Source organism: Chelonoidis abingdonii, chromosome 7 (assembly GCF_003597395.2).
Source record: "Chelonoidis abingdonii isolate Lonesome George chromosome 7, CheloAbing_2.0, whole genome shotgun sequence".
NCBI lineage: Eukaryota > Metazoa > Chordata > Testudines > Testudinidae > Chelonoidis > Chelonoidis abingdonii.
Genome location: NC_133775.1, coordinates 58,260,189 through 58,273,550, shown reverse-complemented (window position 1 = coordinate 58,273,550; position 13,362 = coordinate 58,260,189). Strand labels below are relative to the sequence as shown.

At 50.3% G+C, this 13,362-nt stretch overlaps 1 protein-coding gene across 1 annotated transcript in view; it reads right to left on the bottom strand.

Annotated features, from left to right (window-relative positions):
- LOC116834236 (ADAMTS-like protein 2) overlaps positions 1 to 6,569 on the bottom strand; it is a 31,926-nt gene extending 25,357 nt beyond the window's left edge. Inside the window, exon 1 of the mRNA XM_075068285.1 lies at positions 6,465 to 6,569. Within this exon, the coding sequence (XP_074924386.1) occupies positions 6,465 to 6,496 (32 nt within the window). The 5' untranslated portion in view covers positions 6,497 to 6,569. The remainder of the gene's footprint in view (positions 1 to 6,464) is intronic.
- Between the last annotated feature and the right edge of the window lie 6,793 nt (positions 6,570 to 13,362).

The following is a 13,362-nucleotide window of genomic DNA, read 5'->3' as shown; positions in this document are numbered from 1 at the left end:
GAACAGCCGGTTTTGCATCCAGGTTGTCACCCACAGACTATGTAACAGTGCGTAAAAAATGTATTTCCAATGGCCCCAGTTTTAGGGTGGGATGCTCTCATTTAGTGATAGCAGCGGGGATAGTAGATTAGACAGAATGGCAGCATCAGAGAACTGCCACCTTCCTCCAGACTATGCCGTTTTCTCGCCCTCTGTCCAGGTAGAATGACTGATGAGACAGTGTGTGACAGTTTGAGGAATCGATGTTAACTTATGAATTCTGTTTGATAGTGGGGACTCTCTGTGTGTAGCTCTATCAGACCTCGGACTCCATGTTGAATGTGGGGCTTGTCTGCTCTCTTTTTTGTCTTTTACCTCCATCTTAGGATGAAATTCCAAGGGCTAGTGGCACAGGGTTAACAATGGCAGGTCATTAAACCTTGATAGTCCTCTATTCACATGGCAGCTCCCTTGGACAAAGCGCTGGCTGCCACACAGAAGAACTAGGCTGCCCAGGTGGGTTGGTTACTAAGCTATGTATCACCAGGTGTGGGACTTTGCTCACCTGATGAAGCAGACTGACAAAGGGGACTGGAAGTTATGAAAGAGAAGTGCTGTCGCTGCTAGCCATTTTGGGAAGAGGGAGACAAGACCAGAAGCAGGAGTGAGAGGAGAAGCCTTGTGCAGGAAGGAAAGAGGAGAGGAAGGATCCTAGATTTCTTAATAGAGTTTGACCTAGGCCTGAAGAATGCTCAAGAGCAGTGAGGACACTGAGGCAGGGAAGGACGTTTAGGTGTTTTATTCTGTGAGTTACATGCTATCATTTGTCTCTGAAGAGGTAAACAGTAAACCAGAGTGGCTGCAAAGTTGAAGCTCTGTGAAAGGATATGCTTAAGCAACTTGGATATCTTGGGAGGTCAGCACTGGTCCTGGGGGCCTACTGGTCACTCTTCCCTGAGTGGCTAACAGGCAGAGTCTGTGCTCAGGAAATGTGCCAGAGGCCAAAGAAAGAGAGAGGCTGGAGCCTACCCAGACCAAGGGAAGTTTAAAAGCACACGGGTCAGTGCATGGGACCCAAACACAGCAGCTGGGTGTTGTAATATTAAAGGTATCTAAAGTTGAATCAGCAGTAGCTTCAGGCCCGGCAACCCACGCTTTCAGGCGGCAGGGGAGCTGACTTCATATGCATAAACCGAACCTGGTTAATCAATACTCCTGGTTTTAATTGAGAAATCACTGCTTCACATGCACCAGCTGCTTGAGCTGCTGCATCTTCTAATCCCTGGGCAATCTGTGTTACAAGGGTGGGGGGGTGTTAGTTAATTCCCCCATTAAAGAATCAGGCTGCAGTGGTGAGTGTTTGGCAGGGGAGCTTTACCAGGGCCATGACAGACAGTGTGATCCGGTGCATAGCACTAGTGTTAGAACTATTCCTGACTCTGCTACTGCCCTGCTGTATGATGCTGGGCAAATCACTTCCTCTCACTTTCCTCTCCTGCCTGTTCAGACTCTTTGGGGCAGGAACAGTCTGTTATTGAGTGTATGTACAGTGGAGCCCTGACTCTAGTGGTCTCTGGGTACTACTGTACACCAAAATGATTATTGGCAATAATACGAATTAGAGCTGTTTGAAACATTCCACACACGGATAATGCCGTTTTGTCAATGCCACCATGTTTTGTGGAAATGTGTTGACTTCAACAACATCTTGTTTTTATGGGACTGGAGCATTCCAATAAAGTCCAGATGAACGGCTTTGTGAGTGTAATGTTTCAATTTTCTGTTTCAAAGTGACTTCTTCAATTTTTTAATATTTTATATGATAAAGTCTAAAGCAGAACAAAACGTATGAATTTCATCCAAACGTTACGATCAACCCCCACACAATTTTATTTTATTTTGGCTGGAGGGAACTGTTGCAATTTTTTGGTTCAGGTTCGTGTCAGAGCGGCAAGGAAATACACAGCAGCGGAATCTCCTGTAAAACAGCTAACCCGATTCCCACGGCAAATAACAAGCAAGTCAAACACTATGTCTGGGATTTTAAAAAGAGTGGATTTCCGTAGCACCCGTGATTGGGCTGACTCAGACACTTGTCACTTTGGGTATGTCCACACAATTAGACACCCACAGCTGGCCTGTGTCAGCCAACTTGGGCTTGCAGGGCTTGGGCTGAGGGGCTGTTTCACTGCAGTGTAGACATCTGGGCTTGGGCGGAAGCCTGGGTTCTAGGACCTTGCGAGGTGGGATGGTCCCAGAACTCAGCTCCAGTCTGATCCTGGAAGCCTACACTGAATGAAACAACCCCTTCCCCTGAGCCCTGCCGGACAACAGTGGGCTTTTTGTTGCTGTGTAGACATACCTTGTAAGGGCATGGTACAGACTTGTCTTTATGTACAACCACCACCCAGTCGCTGCCAGGCAGATTGAGTGGCAGGATGCTTTTGGAAGCCAACCACCAATATATTGAGTCTGCTCAGGATGGCAAAGAACTAGAGGGGCCTGGGAAGAGTCTGGGCAGAAGTTTTGTGAAACTCGTTCTATATAGCACGTTGCTACTACAGTGCCAGCTGTGCCATGTTACTGGAGCAAAAAGATGCTGGGCTCTTCTCCCATGTAGTCATAAAGAAAGAAAGAGTGTTTGTATAAGCCACTGGTGAGTGTGTTACAGGTACCCCTCCGTGCCTGATCTACAGAGGATATGGAGCTGTTAGAGCCCTCACTATAGAGGCCTGATCCTAGCTCAAGCCGTGGCATTTTATGCTATCCCTGGTTCAATCCTCTCTGAGTCAACTAAAACAGTGGGTGTCTGTAGTGAGGCGGCCTGGCTCCCAGCCGCCCCAGAGGATGAAGAGCCCAGCCAGAGGCCAGACTGGGCAGAGCAAAGGGTCAGGGAGACTCCTGCGACCCAGGGTAGCCGCCCAGAGTGGCCCGAGCTCCCCCGTGCCCGCTACCTAGAGGAGCTTCCGGAGCTCCCCCGCGCCTGCTACCCAGAAGAGCCGCTGGAGCTCCCCCGCGCCTGCTACCCGGAAGAGCCGCTGGAGCTCCCCCGTGCCTGCTACCCGGAGGAGCCGCCGGAGCTACCCTGGGCCGACTTTCCAGAGGAGTTGCCGGACCTACCACCCAGCCCTGGCCAGGACGAACCCATGCACCTGGACCCTGTGGAGGATGACCCCAGGATCCAGGTAAGCCCCGAGGGGGAGTCTGGAAGTAGTCTGGGGGCAGCCGACCCTAGTCTGGCTGCAGCACAACCAGAGCCAACGTCGGTGTGTTGTGGCCAGGATCCCCACTGACACAGCAGCAGGCTGCCTGCCACTGTTGGGCCCTGGACTGGGACGCAGAGGAGTGGGCGGACTTGCGTCCCCCCTGCCACCTCACTCACGAGTGGCAGTCTCCCCCTTCGCTCCGAAGCTCAGGCCCAGGAGCCTGGGCTTCTAACCTTGCAGAACTGTTTGCTCAGCCCCTGCCTGAGGGCCTGAGCCCCTGAACCCTTGTTTGTTGTCCCGCCCTGACCCAGGGCCTGGGCTTAATAGACTGAACTGGCTGCTCAGCCCCTGCTTGAGGGTCTGAGCCCTTAGCTGCTGTTGTTGCCCCAAGTAGTGAGGCGGCCTGGCCCCCAGCTGCTCCAGAGAGGGGTGAACCCCAACAGCGGACCTCCACAGTGTCACATTTGCAATCTTCTGAGACCTGCTTGCATCTCCCAGAGTAAGAATGCCTGGAGCAAGTTAGCTACGTCGATTGATGACTGCCAACTGCATTTGCTAAAATAATGATAAGGTTAACAAATCTCACCTGTTGGGGCATAGCAGGGAAATCTTCCTGCAGGGATAGCTCCGTACAGTGGTACACCCTGGGGGTTGTTTTGGTTTTTTGCCCTCAGTTTTAGCCACTGCCAGAGATAGGATACCCCACTCGAAAAGCAACACTCAGCTCCTTTCCTGAGCAAATCCTATGCTCCTGACAGACTCTAATGAAACAGAAGCACTGTGACCAAGTCGGTTAGTTTCAGCATTCGCTGGGCCATTGTGCAGTGATGGCACAATCTGTTGCCTGGCAGTTACCTAGAAATGGCTGCGTGAATTTGGTGCTTGTGATGTCAAAATAATCCAAACACTGTGCAAATTTCCCAGTGTGCCTTCGTCCTGGCCTGTAGCAGACATTGTCGGGGGGAGCTGGAGTTCTCGACAGTTGAGAAGGGGACAATCTTCTGGTAGCTGGGGGTGCAGTTTGAGACCATGGAATAAGCATATTGGCTCACTCTGCAGAGTGCTGGTGGAAACAAAGTTTGTAGCCTGAGACTTCACAGTTATCATCCCCTTGGGACGAAACAGGGCAGCATTATTTCAGGTGGTCTGCAGACTCAGGCAGATATCTCAGCACTGTGTACACTTGGCTGAGGCTTGGAAGGTTTTCTTTGCAGCCACAGAAAGCTTTCTAAATTTTTGTTTTTGTTTTTTGTTTTTGTTTTTGCAAGCTTGAATTCTGGAGCAAAGCCCTGCCGTGAGGGGTAGATTCTGCAGCAAATTCCCTGGCTGTGAATCACAGGAGGCTGGTTCTAAAGCCCACTGATGTCAGTGGAAAGATTCAGTGGGTTTTGGATCAGACCTGGAGGACCAAGAACTCTAGCTAGGAGGGCACAGGGAACACTTTGAGGGCACTCAGGCCCCCTTTCCCCATCTTTCTCCCATGATGGCAGTATTTATGCTCACTGGGCAGAGGAGAGACACAGACACTGGCATGCCTTGTTAGTGGCGAGGTTATCTGAGAATCACGGCCATCTCCAGATGGAAGGCACCTCGGCACATCCGGATCCTAATTATGCAGCCAGCCAGCCAGCCCACATAAAAGAACGGTTTTTTTTTTCAGTTTTGAAGGAAGGAAAGAGGGAGGGGGCCATGCCTGGGCTTCCTCTGCTTAGAAGTGTGTTCATGCAGAATGGAAAGGAGCAGAGGAGAGGGGCAGGCACAGTGAGCGCTCTGCACTCTCAGATGCCAGCTCTCATTAGCATCCAGGGAGTCTGGAGTAGCAGGTTAAAGCGATGCCTCTCCAGGGGTCTCATTCATCTCTTTAGTGGAGGTAGGGGCTTCCGCTCCAGTCCCCTGCGCTGCCCTCGGTGGCAGATTTGACAGGCACGAGCAATATAGCCGGGCTGAGAGAGAGCAGCCGGAGTTCACTGGCAAGTGCCACAGGCCATCAGCTGCTGTGGCGTGAGGGAATGGGGGGTGGGGGGGATATTCTGGGAAAACAAAAGAGATGAGTGAGAGAGGGCACACAATGGAAAAGAAGAGGAAGTCCCAGAGACGTGACTGGGCCCAATGCTCCAGGACTAACTGGGCAGTGTCAGAAGCACCAGAGTAAGTTGCGTATGGAGGGCAGCTCAGTGTAAGTGGCTCTAGCACAGTGTAACTGGCACTGCCATGGTGGGTTTGCCAAGAAGTGGCGCTTACCTGCTGAAGGCACTTGGCAGGGAGATGGGGGGGCATAGCAATAAAAGCAACAGACAGGGAGTTGTGAGATAAAGGCAGCTACCTAAGGCCCACCATCGCCAATGCCCTCACCTGTAAGTGGGTGCAACTCCCCGCTAGGCCAATATGAGTTGCACCTGCTTATGCCAGGGCTGAAGATGGTCCTTACAGAATTACCAAATTAGTGTAAATTCTGCACATTTCACAGCCCGCTGACTGTCAAAGCAGGGCACTTTACTTTTCTACCCGCTTTCTGAGCAACATACACCACATGTGCAATATACCCCGTCCTCTACAGCGGCCAGGTGCAAAGAGACAAAGAAGACAAGAAAAATGACCCAGCTGCCTGGCCCAGCGTGCTTCATTATTTCAAAATATGTACATTGCAGAGCACAATTGCCTAGTGTAACCCAGGAGTCTCCTTTGTGCCTGCATCATAGAGGATGTGAGTCTATTACAGTTCCAAGCATCTTTCACCTCCAGCAGAAGCTCGTGCTTTTAGCTCTGAAATCTCTGCTCAGTACCCAGTCACAACCAAAATGGGGGCCACCACACTAGAATTTGAAACATTTCAGATACAGAGCTAATACTGCTGCACTACTCGAAAGGCAGCGGATCACCATGAGAGGGGTGCGGGAGGAGGGAGAAGGATGCACTTTGGGTCACCCCTCCCTGCAGCCAGTAAGAAAGACTGAGTCTGGCTGCAGGTAGGCTGTAGGGAACAGAGGAGCCTGTTAAGTGCCCAGCTGCAGCTCTGTTCCAGATCCATAAATATCCAGTTTTTCCTGCAATGTCGAATACCTGGTGGCTTTTGGCAAACACAGAAATATCAATTCTGCTTTCTAGAGCTTGGAATCGTTCAGGACACGTGAAAGGCTCTACAGGAAAGGAGAGATACTCTTAGCTGGGTGTTGCCTCCCCACACCCGCACTGGTGCATCCGGCATCTGGACATCTTATCGGTAAAGGTTTCATGAGTGTCCATGAGCCTGGCGTTAGCTGGTGCTGCTCTATTGCTTACCTTTGCCGCAAGCAGTGCCTCTCCCGGGACATCACTCCTCCCCCGCAGGTACGGGAGCATGTGGACCAGGAGCTCCATTCCCCCCACCACTTGGTGACCTCTTCATCCCAGGGGCCTGCTCCTTCTGCTGCCTCACTACTGTCCTGACAAAAACAGAGGATGGTTAGCTTGAGAACCCTGGCTCTGCAGCTGCCCTTGGGAGGGGATCAGGCCTCTCCTACGTGGATCTTTGAGTGGGGGGGGGGGCACAAGAGAGAAAACCTTAAGTCTTCTAGTTTGGAGAGTGTGGGTAGGCCATCCATGGTAGAGTCTAAACTACATGGCTCCCATCATACAAGCCCCAGTATCTACCCCTTCTCAAGCACGTCATTCAGGCTGATCCCATCTCTTATAAGGAGTGCACTACACCACGGCTATTCTCTGCTTCCCGTGGCCCAGTGTGCGACGTGGAAAGCAGAGAACAGGGTGGCTCTAACTTACACTGGGTGCTAGGCCAGTCTCTGCATGGTCCCAGGACACTGAGCGCACAGAGGTGGCTTAAAGCTACCTGGGACCCTTCTGCATCCTGGCTCCAAGCACAGAAACAGGGGACTGTGAATCAGGATCCCAGCTTCTATTCCCTGAATCCAACTTTCACTATTAACTCCAAAATCCCCTTCTCCCCCCACGTCAAGATCGGATGGGCTGTGTGCTGACACTGGGCCATCGGCAAGCCAGTGACCAGCAAGGCCTTCTTCTGCCCACTGAGTAGTCACTGTTACCGCAAGGGAGATACTTGAGCTCCTGCAACTTCAGCCCCTGGAGAAGTTCCCCTGCAACAGGAACAGGGCTGATGGAGCTTCAATGCCCCCTCCTTCCCATATTTCAAGAGAATGAAGGAGAGCTGCAGGAGAATGCTGAATACGAAGGGGCCACAGCCAACAATGGTCTGTTCAAGGTTACACAGTCGTGTTTCTGTTGCAGCGTATGATGATTTGCATGATTCTTGCTTGATAACTTCAGCTGCAGCCTTTCAGTTGGATCTGCACAGAGACACCCCAACCCCACAGAGGTTTATCCACATAGCTCTAGTTTCAAGAGCGGGGCATAGTTTGCTGATCAAATACTTCTTAGCAGCCCCTTATCGGATGCAGGTCTTTGGATTTTGGCATTGGCTTCTGAGCTCCAAATCAGCTTTCGATGGGCCCCTGCACCCAGGAATGGACTCCTCATAAAACAGAGGCTGGGTGGTCCCCCAGCTGAGTGCCTATCATCACAGCAAGGTGCCAGTAGGGACCCTATTCCTGTACTGTTTAGCATCCTCTCTGAATGAGGGAACGCAATGGAGTTTGCACTGCAGGCACAGCTGATGGTACACATCAACTCATCGGAGTTACAAATGTATTTTTAACGTCTCTCCACAAATGATAAATTCATGATCTTTCACACAAAAGCCCCAACATTTTAACTGAGAAACAATGTTTCCCCTGACCCTCTTGAAATTGCTATTGCATTATTTCACCTGACTTCTTCAACTGAATTCCCCACTCTCCCACCACTAGCTTCCTTGAAAATACCATTACCTGCTCAAGTTCTTCACATCCACTGGGATTGAGTCTTTCTACAGTGCCAGCTGCAGAATTCATAAGGATAGAGACATACAATGGAAGCCAAAGCCTTGGACCCTTTGAGCAATATGAAATCATTAATATTTTTCTCTGTTAATGGGGAGAAGGGAGAGCAAACTGTGATTGGCTAAGACTTACCATTACTTAGTTCTTGATTATAAACTCAACTGCCTCCTCCAAAAACAAGGTCTTAAGGAGTGGCTTGTTTCACAGAATCATAGATTATTAGGGTTAGAAGGGACCTCAAGAGATCATATAGTCCAACCCCCTGCTCAAAGGGGGACCAATCCCCAAATAGCCCCTTCAAGGATTGAGCTCACAACCCTGGGTTTAGTGGGCCAGTGCTTAAACCACTGAGCTACCCCTCCCCCTTGCCTTGGCTTGCATGTCAATGTTACTTCAGATGGTGGTAAATGGCAGACAGGGTCCTAGGAGAGTCTCCTGGGGCCAGATTTGTAAAAGAGCCCAGTGGGAACATGTTGGGTGTAGAGCTCTGATGAGAATCTGGTCTTAATTGGCACAATGGGATCTGAGCACTTCTGAAAAGCTGCCTCTAATTGGGGGTGGTGAGCACTGAACAATCTGGCTCTTGGAGACCAACTCCAAGTCCCTGTGATACGCTGAGTGACCAGCAACCCAGAAAGCAGGTGCCTCCAGAATCCTTTCAGAGAAGGTGCTGAGGTTCTGTGAGCCTCCCTCTGGCAGCATGTTGGACCCTGCCATGTGTTTCTAACCTCTTACACTCCGAGCTGCCAAGTACATTTTCCTTAGAGTTTTCCTCTCGGCAGCTTGGAGGAAAGGTTTCATCTCCTTCAGTTTCCTCCTTTTCTAGTTGGCAGACTCCGGACTGGGAGCTGTCGAGACCACCAAATCTTCTGAGGGCACGCAGCAGCTGCATCCCACCCTGTCTTCCTCTAGGGGGCAAATTCCCCCTCACTGCAGCACACCCTTGTGTCAGCAGGGCTGAATCAAGCCCATCATTTGTAATGGTTTAAGCCCTTCCCCTGCAGTGAGCTCTGTGCAAGCCATCCCCACACACTGGCATTGATAGGGCCCCACATAGGTGCAGGGGTTCACCCGTGATGCTCATTGTGGGATCAGGTCCTTCACTGCTGCTCACCTGCATGTTGCCGTCAGATTGAATTCCATTTACATTTACCTGCCATGTCTCGCACTAACTGGACGGCAGCTGTAACTTAACAACAGGGGCTCTGTGGGGGGGGTCACTGTTGTACTCTACCTTTATTCTGTGAATTAATTTGACCCCTTTCTGACCCCTAGTAACTTTCCCCAGTGCTGGGTTGGTCTCTTACAGGATCGTTGTTTCTGGGGCTGTCCCTTTAAATTGAGCAGAGCCAAGCAGTTGCAGCCCTAGAGTGGCCATTTGGCAACGGGCTGCTGCTGGCTGCACCTTTTTCCCATCCAGCAGGTAAGAACTTGTAATGCTTTCCTTGAGTTTTCTTTCTCTGATTTCTGAAGGAATGGCACAGGACCTCCTGGGTCACCATCTCCAGTCCTCTGCCATCGTAAACAACTCCGTCACCAGAATCCTGTTATAAACATTTCAATCTCCACCTTATAAGTAGTTAGATAGTTTTCAACCACTGTTCCAGTTGGAAGGCTTTTCCAGGACCTCTCTCCTCTGAGGATTAGAAACCTTCAAATTTCCATCCTCAATTTATTCATGGCAAGTTTATTCCCATTTGTTCTTGTGCCAACATTGTCCTTTGGCTTAAATAGCTAATAGATAGTGGAGCTTATCCATCTCCATGCTACCTTGTGCCCCTGCTTGCTCATTTAGAGTAGCACACTTCCATCTCCCTGCTACAACACTCAGACATGTCAGATGGCCACAGAAGTCAGAATGAAGCCTCATTTGAGAGATACTGGCCGAAGAAGTCAAGTTTGAAAAGGAGAAGCAGTTGAGTAATTCTGTGATCTAGGGCTTAGGGTACTGGACTAAGACTCAGAAGGATTGAATCCCGTTTCTGGCTCTGCCACTAACCTACAGAGCAACCTTGGGCAAATTATTGCCCCTCTCTGTGCCTCAGTTTCCCCTCCCAGCTTTTGTCTGTTTAGGTGATAAGTTCTCTGGTGCAGAGACTCCCTCTTACTTCCTCTTTGTGGAGCCTGTAGGTACTACTGTAGTACAAATAATTAGCAATACTAATATTGGGTTAAAATGTTTTACTATGTGGACTATCCCACTGCAGACTCAGGAGGTCACATGCCCTCCCCCACAATTTCCTCTCCTGTACTATAGGGATTTGCTACCTGATAAATGGTTAATTTCCTTTAGGCCCATGGTAGATCTGAGAACCATACTGATCTGAACTGATCTGAGATTCTGTGCCTATAAGTATTTACCCATGTAAGTAAGGACGCTATAAAGATATTTTTTGCAAGTGAAACCAAATATTTTCATTGTCAGATCAGAAAGAAACATGGTTATTCTGTGCCTGTGAGTGATTAGACCTGCCTGCCAATGACCCTCAAGTATCATTTTTCTCTCTTGCTATGGGTTTACTACACCACTATGTCCAACTTTCTGGTGTGATGATAGGGCTGCAGGTACTGGGAGACTGGGCAGCTGCTTCCAACTTTCTGTTGAATTTGTTGCTTTGACAGAAATAAGACTTCATTAAACAATTGTGACATAATTGCACTTCTTGATTTTAATTACGGTGCTAGCATTAGGCATCTTCCAAATTTCCAAACAATAAATTGAGGGATGTTGGCTAGATCCCAGATTACATCTGCTTCTGTGGTTAGTTTTCTCCATGTTCCTGGCTGCACTGACAGATTCCAAGATCTCCCTATCAAGTGAGTGAATTTGGCATTCCAGAATTCTCAGACATCAGTCCAGGCCCAGAAGATCTGGGAGAAGAACACCACATTAACCAGACACCTGACACAACTTGAAGAAAGAGGTCCAGGTTGGCTTTAAACCACCCTTTGCATTTCCCCAATCTGGGAACTGCTGAAGCTGCTCTAAATTATGTTCTGCTGCAACAGCCGCTGAAGAGCCATTCCACAGCTGGGGACTACAAGCATAGGAACGTGCTGGGGGAATGCTGGAGATGGTGATGTAGTGCAGGGCTGTTGTTGACAAGGATGCATGTATCTGTGCTGATGGATCTGGTTAAGGGAAAGTATGATGGTCAGATGCAATTTCTGAGTGACTTCTTAGAAAAAGAAATAGACGGGCAGGAATTAAATCATTAAACAGATGGGCCACACTCAAACTCACACAGGTGCTCTCTACTACGATTTCTGGTGGGTCATCCTAGGCCAGTGGTTCTCAAACAGGGATACTCCTGGAGGTACGTAGAGGTCTTCCAGAGGGTATGTCAACTCATCTAGATATTTGTCTAGTTTTCCAACGAACTACGTGAAAAGCACAAACTAAAATTTAATACAATTACTTGTTTATAGTGCTCGAGATACTATATCAGTGTTTCTCAACCTTTGGAGGTTGCAATTTATTTTACAATTATATGAGAAAGTAAGCCATTTTTCACCAATAGTGTGCTGTGACACTTCTGTATTTTTATGTTTGATTTTGTGAGCAAGTAGTTAAGTGAGGTGAAACTTGGGGTACGCGAGATAAATCAGTCTCCTGAAAGGGGTACAGTAGTCTGCAAAGGTTGAGAATCACTGTCCTAGGCTTCCAGGACAGTGAGAGAATCTAGGAGTTCTTCTTCCTCATTTTCCTATAGCATCAATATAAACTAAACTTGCCAGCCAAATCTTTAACACTTCTGAAGACCCTTTTGTAGCCCTGCCAGGAGTGTATTCTGGACCTGGCATGTGCGGAAACTTTGCTCTAGCTCAGGGGTCAGCAACCTTTCAGAAGCGGTGTGCTGAGTCTTCATTTATTCACTCTAATTTAAGGTTTCGCGTGCCGGTAATACATTTTAATGTTTTTTAGAAGGTCTCTCTCTATAAGTCTCTATATTATATAACTAAACTAGTGTTCTATTGTAAAATAAACAAGGTTTTCAACAAAATGTTTAACGCCAACTTCATTTAAAATTAAATTAAATGATGGATCTTCACACACCTAGCAGCCGCCTAGCCTGCTGCTGATCTGGGTTCTGTTCACTCGGCCGGCAGTGGGGCTGAGTAAGGCTGATGGCTGCGGATCCCATGGCTGGCAAGGGTCCATCACCAGAACCGCCATTTACAAGTCAGTGGGCTGTGCGTGGCCGGCAGCGGGGACCCAGAGGCTTGGGGCAGAGGCTTGGAAGATCAGGGCTGAGGGTTGTGAGGGGAAGTATGGAGTCCAAGCAGTGAGGGCTGGGTATTGATATGAGGGAGGTACAGGCTCAGGGCAGGGCATGGTGTGTGCATGGGCTCAGGGCAGAGGGCTGTGGTGGGGGGGGTCAGGCTCAGGGAAAGGGCGGCGTGACTGCCCCCCAGAAGAATCAATCTCTCTCCTTGTCCCCTTGACCACCGCATCCATGACCATACTGCCACCATCGACCCCACCCCAATCTAGAGCCTTCCCCTGTTCTTTGTCCCTTGGACTGGACCACTACCACTACTCTTCCCCTGATGCGCCCGACCTATACCACACCGGCTCCAGCAGACCCCCAGGACTTCCCAAGCCTATCCCAAGCCCTCCCTGCTCCAGAACCTGGCCCACCCTCTCCACCCCTGGTCTCCTGAGGCCCCTAGACTACTCCAACTATACAACTCCCCCAGCTCTTGTCCCCTGACACGCCCTCCGAGGACCCCCCCTTAAAATGCCCCAGCTTACCTCCTCTCCCTGTCCAGTGCCCCTCAAACCCTGAGACTTCCTATGCCCCATCCAACCCTCCTGCTCCTGACTGGCCGGCTGCAGAGACCTCCCCAACCATCACCGCCCGGGACTCCCATGCCCTATCCAACCCACCCTGCTCCCTGTCCCCTGACTGCCCCCACCCCTTATCCAACCCCCCCAGCCCTGGGCCCCTTACCATGAGGCTCCATACAGCTAGATACGCCACTCCACAGCCCCGCCCCTCAGAGCGCTGCGTGCGGTGACAGCAGAGCTCTGGTTGAGCGAGGAGTATTTCTGCCTCCCTGCAGAGCCAAACGCTGCCCCGTGGGAGTGCGCAGCCCCAACCCCCAGAGCGCTGCACGTGGTGGCAGGGCTCCAGGAGAGAGGAGAAGGCGGGGGAGGGGCCAGCAGCTTGCTGCGCTCAGCCCGGGAGCGCGGACCCTGTGGCTTGCAGTGCCGGGAGAGTGGGGCCATTTGCCCACCCCGTGCACACAGCTATCCTTCTGCTCCCTGCCCCCGCAGTGGA